The following is a 15633-nucleotide window of genomic DNA, read 5'->3' as shown; positions in this document are numbered from 1 at the left end:
ACTGCTACTGGGTGTGAACTCGTTGGTTGAATGAAGAAACAGAGTAACTGAGAGTGAGCTGTGCTTTTGGACACAGTTGCTATGTTGGAAGACGTGGAAGAAATTCCAGTTATGCTTAAACATATGTGCATGTATTTTTCAGTTCTGTATAAACAAATAGTAAATATGTGGGTGGATCAGTGGCTTCCAGATCATGCAAATATATGGATTTTGGTGGAGCTGGGAAGGAAGATTGGCAAAATTAATCCTGTGATATTTCCTTTGCATGTAAATGGTGTTCTCAGCATACTGACAACAAATTACTTAAAATGCAAGATTGCATTTATCTTTAAAATATTTCATATGAATGAAAAAAAAATGCAAACTCATGAGCATAAAGTTTGCCCCTAAATAGTGTTTTAGGGGAAATGGTCGGAGCAAGTATCTTGAAAAATCCTTAGCTTAGTGCCAAAGAGATCTAGGCAGTCCTGTGCTCAAAATTCTGAACACAGTTAAACTATGCCTAAGTCTATATCACAGTTGTTGATGAGTTGAGGATCACTTTTCAGATGATTAGCAATGTCCTGAACATAGTGATGAGAGCAATCATTGATCAGAAATCAGAATCACCAAATCAGAACGATGGCACTACTGGTCTGTGTAGCTAGTTTTTTGGGAGAGGAGTGATGTTACTAGATTCATTCTTTTTGTGGTTGGAGTGTGTGCAAATTGCAGGAGTTTGGGACAGTGGAGCCATTCAGTCACTGACTGGACTTTCCAATGCCTTCTGTTAAATTTATTGCTTTTCAAGGTGTTTCCTTCCAAAGTCAAGTGATCTTGATCTTTGATAAAATTCTTTGCTAGTGTTTTTTTCTCTTTTCTAGGTAAAGAAATTAAAAGACTTTGATGGAGATGTATCAAAACTGTCTCAAGCTGATTCCTTCATGTATTTACTAATCCAGGTGCCAAAGTAAGGAGCTAGTAGGTTTATTCTGTTCATGATAAATGGACTCTATTGGCTGTCAGTTCTAAACCTATTTGTTTGTGTGCTCCAGCTATGCTCTTAGGATTGAAGCCATGGTGTTACAGAGGGAGTTCTCACCCTCCTGTGCTTCTCTACAGGATGACATGAAAATTATAAGACGGGCAACAAAAGGTAATTAAATATGTTGGGACATGCCTAATACTCTTGTTTTTGTTAGCATGTTAATTAGCCTGCATTACGAAGACTAGAGCTTGAATTTCAGGTACCTTGGCTATTAAAAGGAAGCTAACTCCCCTCTGACAAATGCCATCAGGGTGTGCCTGGTGAATCTTTGCTTCTAAAATGAAAAATCTGGAGACTTTGGCTACACTAGCAACAAGTTCATGACCAAAGCCTAGGAGTAGTGTATTCTAAAGTGAGAGAAGCAAAGGTGTCCATGATCAGATTAGGATAAGTCATCTTTTGAGTACAATTTGCACATTTCTGCACCACTCTTCCTCTGATGCAATGCAGTTGTTACATCTCTCTACTCACTCTTTCAGAGATCCATAGAGAAAATGACTGTAGTTTCTAAATTTCTCCATATGCTGTTTATTTTTGAGGTAGCAGGTAAAGTAATCAGGTGACTTCTAACTCTGCTGCCCCTTTCCAATGGCTCAAGTGCCTATTTGTCCTATTCCTCAATATGAAATTCCTATTTCATGCTTGAAATTTTTTTGACAGGCTACTAGAGCACTGCTTAGACTGTGTCTAGTAAAAAGGCGCAGTACTACAAATATTCAACTATGAGTACTGGTGATTAGGATAGTCCTTATAAGTGAAAGCAAAGGGGAAAAAGCCTGGTGGGGGGTTTTTTCCACCAGTGGAGATTGAACTAGTCCTTGACTCAGAAAAAAGTGTTGTAGCTTAGGATGAGGTTTGAGTTTGGCCTTTTATTAGGATCCCTATCAAATCATTGTTCTTTGTGTTTTGAGCAACAGACATATGTGAGGGAATATGTTATATATAAAAGCAGCCACACCTTAATGTCCTTCGTGTCCTTCACCCAGGACATCTCTAAACTGATTAATTAATTCTCTCCAGAGAGGAGACACTTTGGTCTCCAATTCCTGCATCAGGCCAGCCACGCAAATTAGGCTGACTGAGCCTTCCCTGTTTTTAGTCCACTTGTGTCATGTGCTCTTCTCCATTTGGTCTTTTCACTTCAGGGTTTGTTGGTAGCCTGAAGTTGTTCAGGAATTATGTCTACTTTCCTATTGCTATCTCCTAGGTTTCTTTCCTTGTAATTAAGCTGAGAGAATATTTACTTGAGTTCTAATGCTGATAATCACTGAGGGTTAAAATGGTCTAAATAGCCTGATGGATTCTCATCTATCCTGCAAATGGATGTATGTCATAGTGACGCTGAGGAGGCTCTTACTAAGAAAGTCTTTAGGAGCTGCATTCTCCTCTTGGCCTTCTGAAATTTGCCATTCTCTCCTCTTTCTTCCTCCTTGCTTCCTCACCTATAGCTTGTTAGATCAAAGGTTATTTAGTTAGTTCTATTTTTTAAACTGCTAATACTGAAATACAAAGATACAAGGCCTATCTGCTTCCAAAATGATAGACTACTGTATTGTGTTGAGCAGTTGAATGCAAGGTAAATTATAGAATGTGAACTTGGAAGCAAAATAGTTTTTTTAAGTATTTACACTACAATCAAAAGGATTCCACCCTTTATTATGTTCATTAGTGTAAAATATAGTACCTTACATTAAAACCAGCTCATGGTCATTTTCTTGCCATATAGGCACTTGCAAAGTTGGAGTTATTTGATTTGCTGTGCCATTTGTGTAGTGTTAATTTATTAACTCTTTACAGTTCTGAATTTCTGCATCTTATTTCTAAGGCAGTCCCTCTGGTGCCATTTAAGAACATGTGTTGTTTTTTGCTCATATGTGGTTGAGGACAAAGGTGTATGAATTCAGATAGAGCACTACTGTGCATTTTGCAGAAAATGGAAATGCGTACAAAACAAGCTTCTGTGCTGGAAAAGCTTTAAAAGGTAGTTTTATTCCATTTGACTCTGCATCACACTGAACATAGCTTTGTGCTAAATCATCTTTGATATGACTGAAGTAAAATAAATGCTGCTCTGAGTTGGTGATCATACAGAAATAAAATGATGATTCATAGTGGGAGTGGGATAAGCAAGGAAAATTTAAACATTGCCTGTTATCTCTTCAGGCCTTGTGGCCAAGGCTCCTAAAAAAAGACTAATTGTTCACAAGCCCAATCCTGGCAGATGGCAAATGGATTCTGCAGGGTGCAGAACACTTGCCTCACACTGGAATTAGTAGGTGGTGAGGATACTTAGCCACTTGTATGAGACACTTCACACGTTGCAGGATTAGGCCCCAAATGTTTCCTTAGCTGCTCGAGGTTGCCTTGGAAATACTACACTTGCTAAGCTAAAGTCTGAACATATACTTGAGGTTTGTCAATTGTGCTTGTGAATTGGAGTTATAGAGTACCATTACTTTTCCCACGACCTCGTCAGTTTTTTGTAGTTTCCTGTTAAAATTTTTAAAAAAGGCTTGAGATTAAGGGGAGCTTGGTAACTGTGCATATTTCTAAACAAACAATTGTTAGACAGCAATTTTCTTGTTCCTTACAGAGCTAATGACATGTGAGGAACTGCATTCCATATTGCACTTGGTCCTTCAGGCTGGGAATATTATGAATGCGGTAAGTGACATAGAAAATGGAGATGGCTGATTGACCATACTTCCTTATTAGTATTGCAGTGCACTGATGTCACGCCTCAGCTGTTTGCTCATTTCTTTTTAGGGAGGTTATGCTGGCAATGCTGTTGGATTTAAACTGTCATCACTGCTCAAACTGGCGGACACAAAAGCAAACAAACCTGGGATGAGTCTGCTGCATTTTGTTGCTCTGGTATAGAAAAACTATTTTTCTGGTATAAGCAACTGCTGCAAATGTAGGTCCGTAAATGACAGACTATAGGAGGGACCATATGCCACAGAAAAAGCAGATTTTTTTAAGCTTTGGTCTAATCTTCACCTTTCTTCTCCTGCCACAAAATTCACCACTTTACCTGTACCTGGTTGTCCTGTCCAGAAACCCATTGAAAACTGAAGTTTTTTTATCATGTGAAAGGTTACCTTCATCAAACTTTATCATGGTAGATTTTATCTTATTGTCCTGAATTCTTACACTGTGGAAGTGGCTTATTTTGATAAATACTCTTTCAGTCTTCCCATTGAATCTTTCGAACAGCCTTTTTGGTAGGTTTTTTTTTCCTCCCTTGGTGACTGACATGGATTTTTAAAGCTGCTGCAGACTTTATTCAAGTTATTTTTGCTTCCTTTCAAACTTCTTGATTTTAGAAGGAAGAGAATTTAAATGTTTCTATATGTGTCTTTGGTTATCTGTGTACAGACTGGCTTAACAGATTTCCAGCCAGCAAACAATAGGGTATTAATTGATGTTTGCGCAGGAAACATCGTATCTGCTCAAACAATGGCATCAGTAAATTGTTCTTTCCCTGACATTCCTTATAGATACATGTGGCTTGTGTTCACTTGCAGAAGCAGCTATTATTGTACACTGCAAAATGGAAGCTGTTGTTTAAAGTTTCCAGTTCTGATCCCTGCCTTTCTTTAAGGGGTGTCCTCCACTCGATTGTGTTAGGGTTGAATGGGAAGAAAAACAGTGCGGGAGAGAAGCCTTTAAGTGCCCTCCCAGAAGCTTTAGAACTGCCCGACTTAGGGACTTTAGCATGGTGGTGGAATGTTAATGGATTGTGTGTGTTTTGGTTTTGGTCTATTTGTTTCAGGAAGCCCAAAAGAAAGATGCTGCTCTTCTCAAATTTTCAGAAAAAATCAGGAGTGTTCATGATGCCGCCAGGTGAGTAAAAGAACTTATGTTTAAACTGTGACTTGGAATTTTCTTATTTGTGAAGCCATGAGGCTTAGTCAGGGAAGTCTTGGCACAAAAACAGATCTTTACAAATGTTTTCTGTAGCTTTGAGGGCTTCATTTCCATTTACTAGCAGAAATATGCCTGCAATGTGCCTTCAGGTACAAGTGGTTTTTATGGCATGATCTCTATAGGTCTTTGGTAGTTCTGTCTCTGTCAAGTACATGTATGTTACTTTTAAGGGATTGAACTAAAAGCATATTACTGTTTTTCTTTAAACCGGTTTTCATCTGTCTCTGAGCTAGCTACAATACTTTACCAAGTACAGGTGCTGGCCCTGGCTTCGCTTAGATGCTTTTTGAGGTTTCATTTGCTTCTCCATTACTGTCTTGGATGGCAAATCTGAAGGGTTTGTGGCTCTACATTTTTTTCACGTTAAAGTCTCAAGCTTCATAATTTTAAACGGAACTTGATTTGTACCTCAATAACTGTACTTGCTTTTGTTAGGCAGTGTGATCTAAATCCCAGACCTGGAAGCTAGCAATGCTGGAGTTCTGTTCCTAGTTTTTCTACTTCCTTACTCTTGAGCTTTGGGCAATCTATTTACATTCTTTTCCCAGCTGTAAAATGGATCCAATCTCTTAGATCTGATGCAGGGTTAAGTAATGTCTGCAAAAGACTCTGAATCTTCTGAGGAAAGGAGTGGCCATGGAGTTAATCAGAAAATTTTTGAGGGACCACCTGTGTGGCTCCCTGCCATCCAACCCACACACCTTTTTGGCAGTCTGCCACGTGGCCTGCTGGGGAATGTAGCTTTCCTCAGCATCCAAGCCCCCTGGCAAACAGCAGGGGAACAGGCAGAATCCCAGATTTGGTGATTTTTTTTTCCCCTAACCACTTTGTTCTTTGATCACATTTGTTAAAGCTGAAAATCTTCTGTGGTAACTCATGATGAAGTCTGTTCAGGGAATGCACTCTGTACAGGAAAGTGAAACAAAGTTAAATACATGCCTCACCATTGGGCATGAGGAAGATCCTTAGAGAAAACTGTCATGTACAAGTTGCTCATAAATCCTCCCAATTAGAGCATGTTAAAACAACTACCATTATGTTCTTTAGTTTTTATTATCTTGCCTTCTTTACTTATAGGCCATCCTCTTCCTCCTTCATAGGCAGAAAAATGTAGTTTTCTACTGCTTTTCTTACTTGCCAAAACACCCATGATCTGTCCAGAACAGGGGACTAACCATTGCAGATGAAGTAAGCAGAGAAAAACCAGCACACATTATATTCGTTCGTGTGTGCACTGTCAGACTTATGCATGCTGTCACCATGCACTGTCCTGTGCACTTCAGTCTGTCTGCCACAAATTCTTCAGCTTTACTGTTTGAAAGTCACACTGCTGGTGAAATGACCTAAGTTAGGAGCATGTGTCCAGCTGTTAGTTTTTATCATTTTGGAAACTGTAGTGCTTCAATTCCTAGGCAAAGCTTAGTTCTCTTGTGAAGTAAATGCCATAGATCTAGAAGTATTTGTGAAGCAACTGACATTTCAAAGTGGCTGAGAGATTTAGGTGGGAACTCCTGTTGTATGGAACATGAGTCTCCCAGGAGAAAGCTTAGATTATATCAGATCAGAACTCTTTCCTGTGATTTTCAGTTTCTGAGTTACCTCTCTGCAGGAGCAGCTCTGCTGCTGGTTTGTGGTAGAAGGATGAAATGTTATAGCTGTTGGGTTGAGACTGTATAGGCTGTGCTGCTGTGACTGCTTCAAAGAGTGTAACATGCAATTTCATGATGCCAAATGCTACTGCCAAAATGAGTAGTCCTGGCTGACAGTCCCTTGTGACCCCCTTTTGTGGCGGCTCCTGCACTCAGTCAGTTGGACTAGGCAAAGGATCCATCTGGAAGCAAATTGGCTTCTTCTAGGTTAATTTTCAGTACACAGATATGGGTAGCCATCTAGAAAATGAGTGCTAGCACAGGCACCAGGGAGAGAAAAGGAACACCTGGTCAGAGGCAGAGCAGCATTACCCTTTTTCATGGTAAGGTTAAGGCTGAGTAGAACTGCCTGGAGTTAATCATGAAACCACACCCCATGTGAATCTTTTCAGGTTGCAAATAAGAAGAAATGTGCTTATCTCTCTCCTAACTTTCAGTGTCTACTTTGGCAATATTTCCTGAACAAGCAGGTCTTGTTTGATAGCCAGGTTGCACTTCATGTAAAACATCCATTTTTTGCAGTATGTTGTGGCTATCCCATGCGCCACTCCTTCTCCTTTGATAAACATTCTCTGTCTATGCTACTTTTAGGTTATCCATTGATAATGTAGAAACTGAGCTGCACTCGCTGTCTTTCAAGGCAAGATCTGTTAAAGACAGCATCCAACGAGACCCCAGACTCTTTCACCAGATGGAAAGCTTTCTCCAGGTTTGTAGGATGTCCGTGTTAATGTGTTACTGTCGCCTGACTACAGGAGCATTCCTCAGCTGAATGTAATTTGTGTGGACATGTTAATAAACTGAAGTGTTGTTTTAATACGTCTACCCTATCAGTTGTACAAAGGTGTTCCAACCTCATGCTGTTTGTCAAGTAAGAGTGTTGGAAGGACGGTGTTTTTACAGGGAGGGATATTGAGTGTACATTGCCCAAGGCTTGTTAGGCAAGCGTGTTTAATGCATGTGAAATGACTGATGAAGATCAGTAGTTAAAGTATAAGACAATACGGAGTGGTCATTGGTTTTGTACTTTGCAGCTGCCCAAGATATAGTGTCTGCATGTTATGTTACACTGGAGCACGTCAGTTTTAGCTGAGGCTGTGCTATGCATATGAATCTTGATTGTTGCGTGACTGAAGAGGTATTGTTTGAAGTGAGGTTAAGGGACTGTTTTCTTTACTAATTTACCCTTAGCACAGAGTGTCTGATTCTAAGCCATGCCATTATTTCTGGGTGGGTTCTCCTTTTCTTTTTTTAGTACTGCTGTGACTTTATAGACCTGAATGTCTATGGCACTTAACTTTGAAGCAGAGTTCTCAGTATTTTCTGAGTACATGGTGATGCCTGGAGAAATGCATATTATACTTCAATTAAATGATTTTTCTGTTCATGCTGTAGATAATTATTAAAAGTAGGAAAGCAGGTGTTGATCTGGAACTTAACCCGCCCTGATTTTCAACTTGCAAATGTAGTTAATAGTCCCTGCAGTTTTTCAAGAGATGAAAAGCTGATGAAGAAAGGGGCGGGTTAAGACTGAAATACCTGTCCTCATTCACTCTGAATTGTTGGCTTTTATCCGTTGCACCCAGACTCTTTAATGTTATGTTTTAACATGTTTGAGATTTTTTTTAATTTAATAGCTGGTTTTATGTAACACTACAACCTTGTTTAGGCCACATTCCAAAAAAAATGTCGGGAAAAAATCATTTTACAAATGCATACCTTACATAAACACTTCCGGTTTTTGTTTCTAAATGGCAGGTGATAACCAAGCTGATTGAGAAGTCAGCTTTCATTATCTCACCCTCACGAATAAATTACTGAAATATGTGGGAGGAACTAATTTTCGATGTATGCTTTTATCAGTTGTCCAGTTCATCTTCAGTCCAGGTTTTATTGTGGGCCTTTCTTTTTTTTCTTTTTCTTGAGACTAACTAGTCATATTTGTTCGTACCCTACTGGTATAATATTCCAAGTAACTTCCTGAAAGCAGAGTTGGTCTAAATGGTCACCAGTGCCTCCAGCTGCCTTTTTCCACCACAGTGCTGCACTATCAGAAGTATTTAGGTGATCATGAGTTGGAGTCAGAGAACAGATTTGTCTGAAAATTAACTTTTCTCCTCAGGTTACTTTGAGCCATATGTGGTGTCAGATCTGGAATTGTGCAAGAATAGAAGTGAATGGCTGGTGATGCAGACAGGGGAGACAGAGGGGCATCTGATCAAAATGGTTTAAGCAGTTCTGCTGCTCAAAGTCTAACCATAGCCTTTTTCTCTTCCTCCTGGATCTTTTTCCACTGATCTACTCCCACTCTGTCTGTATAGCTCTACACTTATCATTCAGTGTGCTACTTTATGAGAAAGTTTTCTGGGTATCTTAAAATATATACATTTACAGTGGTTCCTTATATTTCTGGCACAAAAATCTTTTTTATTGTGGTCTAGGGTCACCTTAGGAAGGAATTGACTCTGTAATGTATATCCATGAATCTATTCACATGATTTTTTTTTGGAAAAGTGGGGAGGAGGAATTAATCCATTTATACTTAGGTGAAAGTTGAAGGGGAAATAGGAAAATAAGGGATGTGGAGCTTTCAAGAAGCTCCCAGGTGTCTGTCAGTGTCCTAGTCACTAGGATTTACGTTTTGATTGATCCATTTTTCCTGACCTCCTTTTCTCAGTTTATTGAAATGACATGTTTCCTTTTGTTAGTAGGAGTTCTCCCTCAAAATGTTAATTTCCTAAGCTCTCTAACAACTTCTAGGTTGGAACACGAATTTCATAAGTTCCCAGTATATACATGACATGTTGTGACTGTAATTTTTCTGTCTGGTTCATGCTGTATATGGTTTTTGCTATAGTTTGCTGTAAGACATCTAAAGGAGCTTGAACACCAGAAACGAGAATTGCAAAAGGAGGGAAATGCTCTCATTGACTTCTTCTGTGAAGATAAAGAAACTATGAAGTTGGATGAATGTTTCCACATATTTAGGGACTTCTGCATAAGATTCAACACGGCTGTTAAGGTAAGAGCGCTGAATGAGATTCTCACACATTTGAAATGGGCATTGACTCCCATGAATTAAGTTGTTTTTTCTGCTTAAGGTGCATTTTATATCTTGTAGTACTTGATATATTTGCTCGAATGGCCATAGAAAACTGCCCTGCTGTAAGTATTCCTTGCCAGAGGGCAGGTAGGAAGTGGTCCTTGTGGCCAGCCCTGTGTGCAGCCCTGCTGCTCCACATCTGCCTTCTTCCAGGCAGATGAGACCATTGAGATAATACATCAGGGTTGTCTATTGGCCTGCTTGTAAGTGGGCTTCTTCCTTCCATTTTGTTGAGGAGGTTGGTGATTGCAAAGCCAAGCCATGAGACAGATTGCACAGACTTCTTGACTACTGCTCCTGGGTCAGGCCTTGCACTGGTAGTGTTGGATCCTTGGAAAGGCCTTGAGATGTGGCACCCTATTACATGGTCATACCGGCCTGAATCTACACTAGCTCAGGCTCTCCACTGCCCTCCTTTACTTGACTAGACACACTTTGCCAAGTAAAGTAAGAACTGCATGTTCCATGTTGTCCTTTCAAATGCTTTTTGTGGATGAAAACTTAAGTGGTGAAACAGGCCTACAGCATCAAGATACCTTATTCCCAGTGTGACCATTAATTTGCGAGGTACCCTGAATTGGTCCCAGGTAATTCAAGAAGTATACTAAGATGAAGGAGCAGTATTGGCATTGGTTACAGTTTTGGTTCAGTGAAGTCTGTCTATTGTTAGAAATATTTTTTAGGCCTATATAAATAGCATGAATTAGTTGAATCCACACATTTCTTTATTTCTGTGCCTTATGCAATCTGCATTTGACAGCACTTTGTATAAAAGCTTTAGTTCAGAAGAGAGAATAACCTTGATTTGTAGCAAGCTGACAGGATGTTCAGCTAATGTGCCTGTTGTACCATTAGCTTACCTACCCTTTACCACCCAAGGCATCACATAGTTATGCACGTGTGTGAACGTTATACAAATGTGAAAAAACAAATAGTGATAGCTATTGCAGTCAGTTTACCAAGAGGTGACTTCAGGCACGTGTGTTCCAGTTTTTGGGATTGGGGATTTAATTCATAGTCGTGCCTCACAAGTGGTTGTTGGATAGCTGTTACTTTGAGGTCCAATGGAGATCTTCTTTCCTGACTCTTTGAGAGTGTAGTGAGCATCTACATTCTAAAAAAAATGACAAATTAGACATTACTTGAAAATATTGAGAAGACTTTCCTACTGATCACGGATTAGCTGCTGTTCCTACAAAATTAACAGGACAATTTAGAATGAGGATTACAGTTGCGACAAATGAATGTGATGTGTGGACGGCACAACCAGCAGTGTAAAGAGATGGCTCATAGCACTATGGCCGTGTGCGCATATTTCAAATGTTTAAACATTTTTTGCAATTTTTAACATGTCTATGTGTGCTTAAAATAGATTTTTCATTTGAATAAAATCTCTTAAAACTTGTTCTGGGTGGGGTTAAGATGTTCTGCATCGAATATGGAATATGATAATCTGCAACTATTTTTAACCATTTCTCTTTACAATGGGATATTTAAAGTTCAGGTTTTGCATTTGGCAAGAATTCGTTCTGTAATTCCATACCTGTGAAAGCAAGACATTTTTCCTGAAATGCAAGTTTTTTTCTTTTTCCTTTCTTAGCTGTTCAGGTTTCTTAGGTCTCTAAAGCATCTTATCTTTCAGAGCCCAGTGTCATTTCAAATCCACTTTAAGAGGTGTAGATTAATCCATTCATCAAAAAGCGTTAGGCTTTTGTTTACTGAAAGCTTTCAGGTGACTTTTTCTAGTTGTGCAGCTCTTCTGTTGTCACAACAGTGGGAACATCAAACTAGACAGTGCTTCAGACAAATACAGGTGTGGGTTTTTTTAAACAGTGTGTCATTGATCAGAACAGATTTAACACTATGCTGGAAAATTATGTAATTTTTGAATCCTCGGTCAAGACTAGTCTCTCCCTTCTTTCTTTTGCTACAGCTGTACTGGCTGTAGTAAACCAGGTTCTTTGTTTCACAAAATAACCCAGAAAGTTCAACCAAAGGTACAGCTAGATTAAATCTGAAGCCTAGAGGTGACAGTAAAAATGTTGATATTTGCAGTAATTCACTGCTGATTATTTTAGTAAAAAGGTGTTACTGTGTTTTCTTTCAAACACAAACTGCCTCCTCTATGGCTTTCTGAACCAAAATCCCTCAGCCTAGCTGCCAAAATCTTCGCCCTACTTTGGGCAACTTCTCTACAACAGTTGCCAGTTTTTGAAGCCAGCAGTGAATACGAGATCCAGAATTGGAGTGAGGCATTGTTTAATGGTCCTTGAGTGGTGTCTGTTGATGTCTAAGTGTTGTGGGGCAGTGTTGACTTTTCTGTTTGCTTTCATATGCAATTAAGCAATGCATTTTCACAAAATTTCCATTTGGTAATGTTAGAGGTAAGTAGCACTGCATAGAAATTGAACTTGCTGAGGAACAATTGTAATTGTAGTAAGGAAGGGTGGAAGGACCACATTGGCTGTGTGCTTGTCAGACAAGCTTGTCATAAAATACAAATGTAATGATTGGGTGGAAGTTTAGTCACCTGATAAAAGTGTCAGCTTTAAACTTAGTGAGGCCTTGAAGCTCTCCATCTTACAGCAGGAACTCCTTGGCTGGACCAAAGGTGGAGGGTGACTGGGCACTCAAAGAGGCTTCCCAGGAAAGTGGTCACAGCACCAAGTCTGACAGCGTTAAAGAAGCAGTTGGACAATGCACATGGTGTGATTCTTGGGGCTGTCAGTGCAGAGCCGGGAGTTGGACTCGATGATCCTTATGGGTCCTTTCCAACTCAGGATATTCTATGATTCTATGACCTAACATCTGCTTGGGTCACATTCTTGGCCTCTGCAGGGACTTGTGCATTTTTTTCTTATGCTGACCAGACTGAAGTGTCACCAGCATTAGTTGTGCAGGGAACTGCTCTCTCTATGGTTAATGGTTCCAGGCTGTGGTTGCCATGCTGAATTCATTTGTGTGTAAATATTGGAGATTGGGAAAGGGTGATAGCAATAGGAGCTAACTTTGATGGGATGAAACAAAGGGAGAGATAAATGAGTGCATCTTGTTCTCATGCATAGGACACTGTCCTCTGAGACATCTATTTGTGCCTTTCCCTTTCAGGAAAACAGGGAACGAGAGATCCAGGAACTTCAGAGTCTGCAAAGGCAAAAGGAGCTGGAGAAGAAGCGTCGATCCTGGGCAGCTGGAGAGCTTGGGAGCTTTGGGCGGAGCAGCAGTGAAAATGATGTGGAGATGTTGGCCAAAAAAGGACTTGGAGAATTCCTTCCCTTCTTGCAGCAGAGGCCTCAAAGCCCTTTGTACAGAAACACAAATTCTAGACGCTCTCGACTTTCTTTGGGGATTACTGCAGACAGGGAGTTGCAGAGTTTCCTGGAAATCTCAAAAGATGAGGATCCAAACAAGTTTAACAGCCTTCCCCGTGCAAACACCCGACAAGCAAGACCAAACGTAGCATGGACTGAATCCAAAGAAACAAGAGATCTCAACTTAAATACCTTGCACTTACACCAACAGCCTGAGATCGAGGTGAAAAGTGGTGCCGTACTGCAGGTGCCTCCAGCTCAGCCCAGTCACTTCAGTGGCTCAGCCGGTTCTGGTGCCCGTTACTCACAGAGAAGTACTGACTACAGCATGCACACGTCCAATGTGTCCTGCGAGGAGTCCACAGATATAAATGCTCTGGCCCTTGCAATTGAGGAGCATGAACTTGTTAAAGGATTACGTAAGTTTGATATTCAAGGGGCAAAACCCGCAGAGGATGCACCTCTAATATATTTAGAGGATGCTGGTGGAACAGACTTGGAGACTCTAGATGATCTAAGCTTTCATTCCCTTAGCACTGCCGATGACGACCTGCCTCCAGCTTGCAGATGTTCCAGAGAGGCCCACGACCATCAAGCCAGGGCAGTGGGTTGCAAGAGTGAAGCTTCAGAGCCCAGCAGCAGTACCGTGTCTATGGATACAAGCGTTTCGGGAAGTAGGGAAGATGGGCCAGTGTGCTATGTGTCAGATACAACGACTGATTGTTCTTTAACATTGGACTCTGAAGAGGGAAATGATTTTAAACCAGGAGGCAATGAAACACTAAGTGAGCCTGACAAAGCACGCTCTTCTGGGAATGATGCTCAACACAGGGCTAGAACTTTCTTCACAAACCTGAATTCTGCTTCTGCCAAGGACCTGTCTCTTCACACTTCTGCAAATGATAAGGATGATGCCAATAGCAAGCATATGCTTCCTAAAGAAAAGCCCATAAAAAATAAAGATCTAGCAGGACCAAAGAGAAACTCTCTAAAAGATAGATCTCCAAGCTCCTTGAAATCCAATGGCACTCGCCTTAGCCAGACAGCTCCTTCCAGACCTGTCAGAACTTTGAATGCCTCTGAGAATGAAAGTATGAGGAAAGTGGTTCCTATTTCTCGCTCAAACAGAGCTCCAAGCACCATGAAAAAGCCAGAAGCCAAGCCAGCCCTTCGTGAAACCAGTGCAGTGGAAAGTCGTCTGTCTCATCGCAGCTCTGTCCGAGGCACAACAGACACACTGCCAAGAAGTCCTTACAGGCATAGCATGTCAGTAGAAGAGCCAAAGTTACGAAGGGGCACTGTCACCTCAAGCAGTGCTCATTTTGAGAGGGACAGAGTCTCTCTCAAGAAGCCAGTCTCTAAACCTCTTAAATGTAATGTCAAATCAAAGACAGATGAAACGAAGATGTGTCGCTCCAGTGTAAAACCCCAGACCCCTACAGATGACATCAAGGTTGCCACAGTTAATATTCCCAAAACACCATCTCCTGTCCCAAACTTTGCCAGGAATACAGTGGCCTCTTCTTCAAAACGTGCAAAAGTGGATCTATCCACCTCATCCAGACCTCCAACCATCACAAGATCTGTGTCCCAGAGGCTGCCTAAAGTGAAGCCAGCATTGACCTCTGATGATCCGAGTCCAAAGGAGAGCAGTGTGAGTACCTTAAAGAGAGCGAGCAGTGCCAGAGTGGTGGGAAGAAGCATCCTGCAGGGAGAAGCTGTCAGCACTAAAGCAGAGCCTGCACCAAAGGAGCAGGGAACAGTGGAAAATGCCTCTCTTAAACTGAAAGATGCAAACCGGACCACAATTGGTAAAATACTGAAGCCACTACTGAAATAAAGGAGAGAGGTGTTCTAATCTTGGAATGTGAACACTTGTTCAAGCACTGGATGTGTGTGTAGTGAAATTCCTTAAAACAGTCACGTTGCCAATAAATGGCATCACACGCTCAATCAAGTACGGCACACCATTGGAAAAGGGCAAGTAGTTGTGTTCTGGTCTAAATCCTTTTTTATGAATTTGAATGTATTTGAAGCTACTGTGATGGATTGCTAGCAGAACAGCAAATCTTTGCATTTGTGATACAGAAGGTCACCAAAAGCTAAAAGGTTTTAAGAAGTTTAACTACAAGATGAAACACTTTGTGACAGAAAACATGGGTAAAGGCCAGTCTTTTTTGTGTACATAAGATTCGTCTTAAGACTCAAGCCTTTGTGTTGGTTGGTTTCTTATTCGATGTCAAAATGAATCCTGTGGACCAGTACTGAAAACAAACTTGGGTGATTGTGCTTTCTGTTGCTTTCTTCAATTCCTTGGATTCAGGAGCCCTTTTTGCCTGTTGCAAAGTCCATTGCTGGCGATTGGACAGACTGGGAACTGCTGGCCAAAAAATTGTAAAATGAGACGTTCGCTGTTTGTGGCTGTCTGTAACCTCACTGAAGAATTTATAGCATGTTTTATGAATGTGTATGTGTGTCTGGAGAAGGCTTTCTGCTGGGCAGGAGGCTTATTCTCCAAGAATGTGGCAGCATTCTCTTGCATGTGCAAGTCGATATGGCTGGTGCTGCCCTGATTAGCACAGCTGGAGCTGTGCCTGTTGGAAGGGCCATTGG

The 15633-nt window shown here is 40.8% G+C and overlaps 1 protein-coding gene across 1 annotated transcript in view; it reads left to right on the top strand.

Annotated features, from left to right (window-relative positions):
* Positions 1-14860, top strand: part of FHDC1 (FH2 domain containing 1) — a 29955-nt gene extending 15095 nt beyond the window's left edge. The window contains 8 exon segments of the mRNA XM_009072350.1: positions 864-949; positions 1035-1135; positions 3621-3691; positions 3794-3901; positions 4803-4873; positions 7198-7315; positions 9464-9628; positions 12818-14860. Of these exon segments, the coding sequence (XP_009070598.1) occupies positions 864-949; positions 1035-1135; positions 3621-3691; positions 3794-3901; positions 4803-4873; positions 7198-7315; positions 9464-9628; positions 12818-14860 (2763 nt within the window).
* The last annotated feature ends 773 nt before the right edge of the window (positions 14861-15633 follow it).

Source organism: Acanthisitta chloris, unplaced genomic scaffold, assembly GCF_000695815.1.
Source record: "Acanthisitta chloris isolate BGI_N310 unplaced genomic scaffold, ASM69581v1 scaffold28523, whole genome shotgun sequence".
NCBI classification, from domain to species: domain Eukaryota; kingdom Metazoa; phylum Chordata; class Aves; order Passeriformes; family Acanthisittidae; genus Acanthisitta; species Acanthisitta chloris.
Note: the sequence above shows the minus strand (reverse complement) of the source record. Positions and strands in the feature narration are given on the sequence as shown.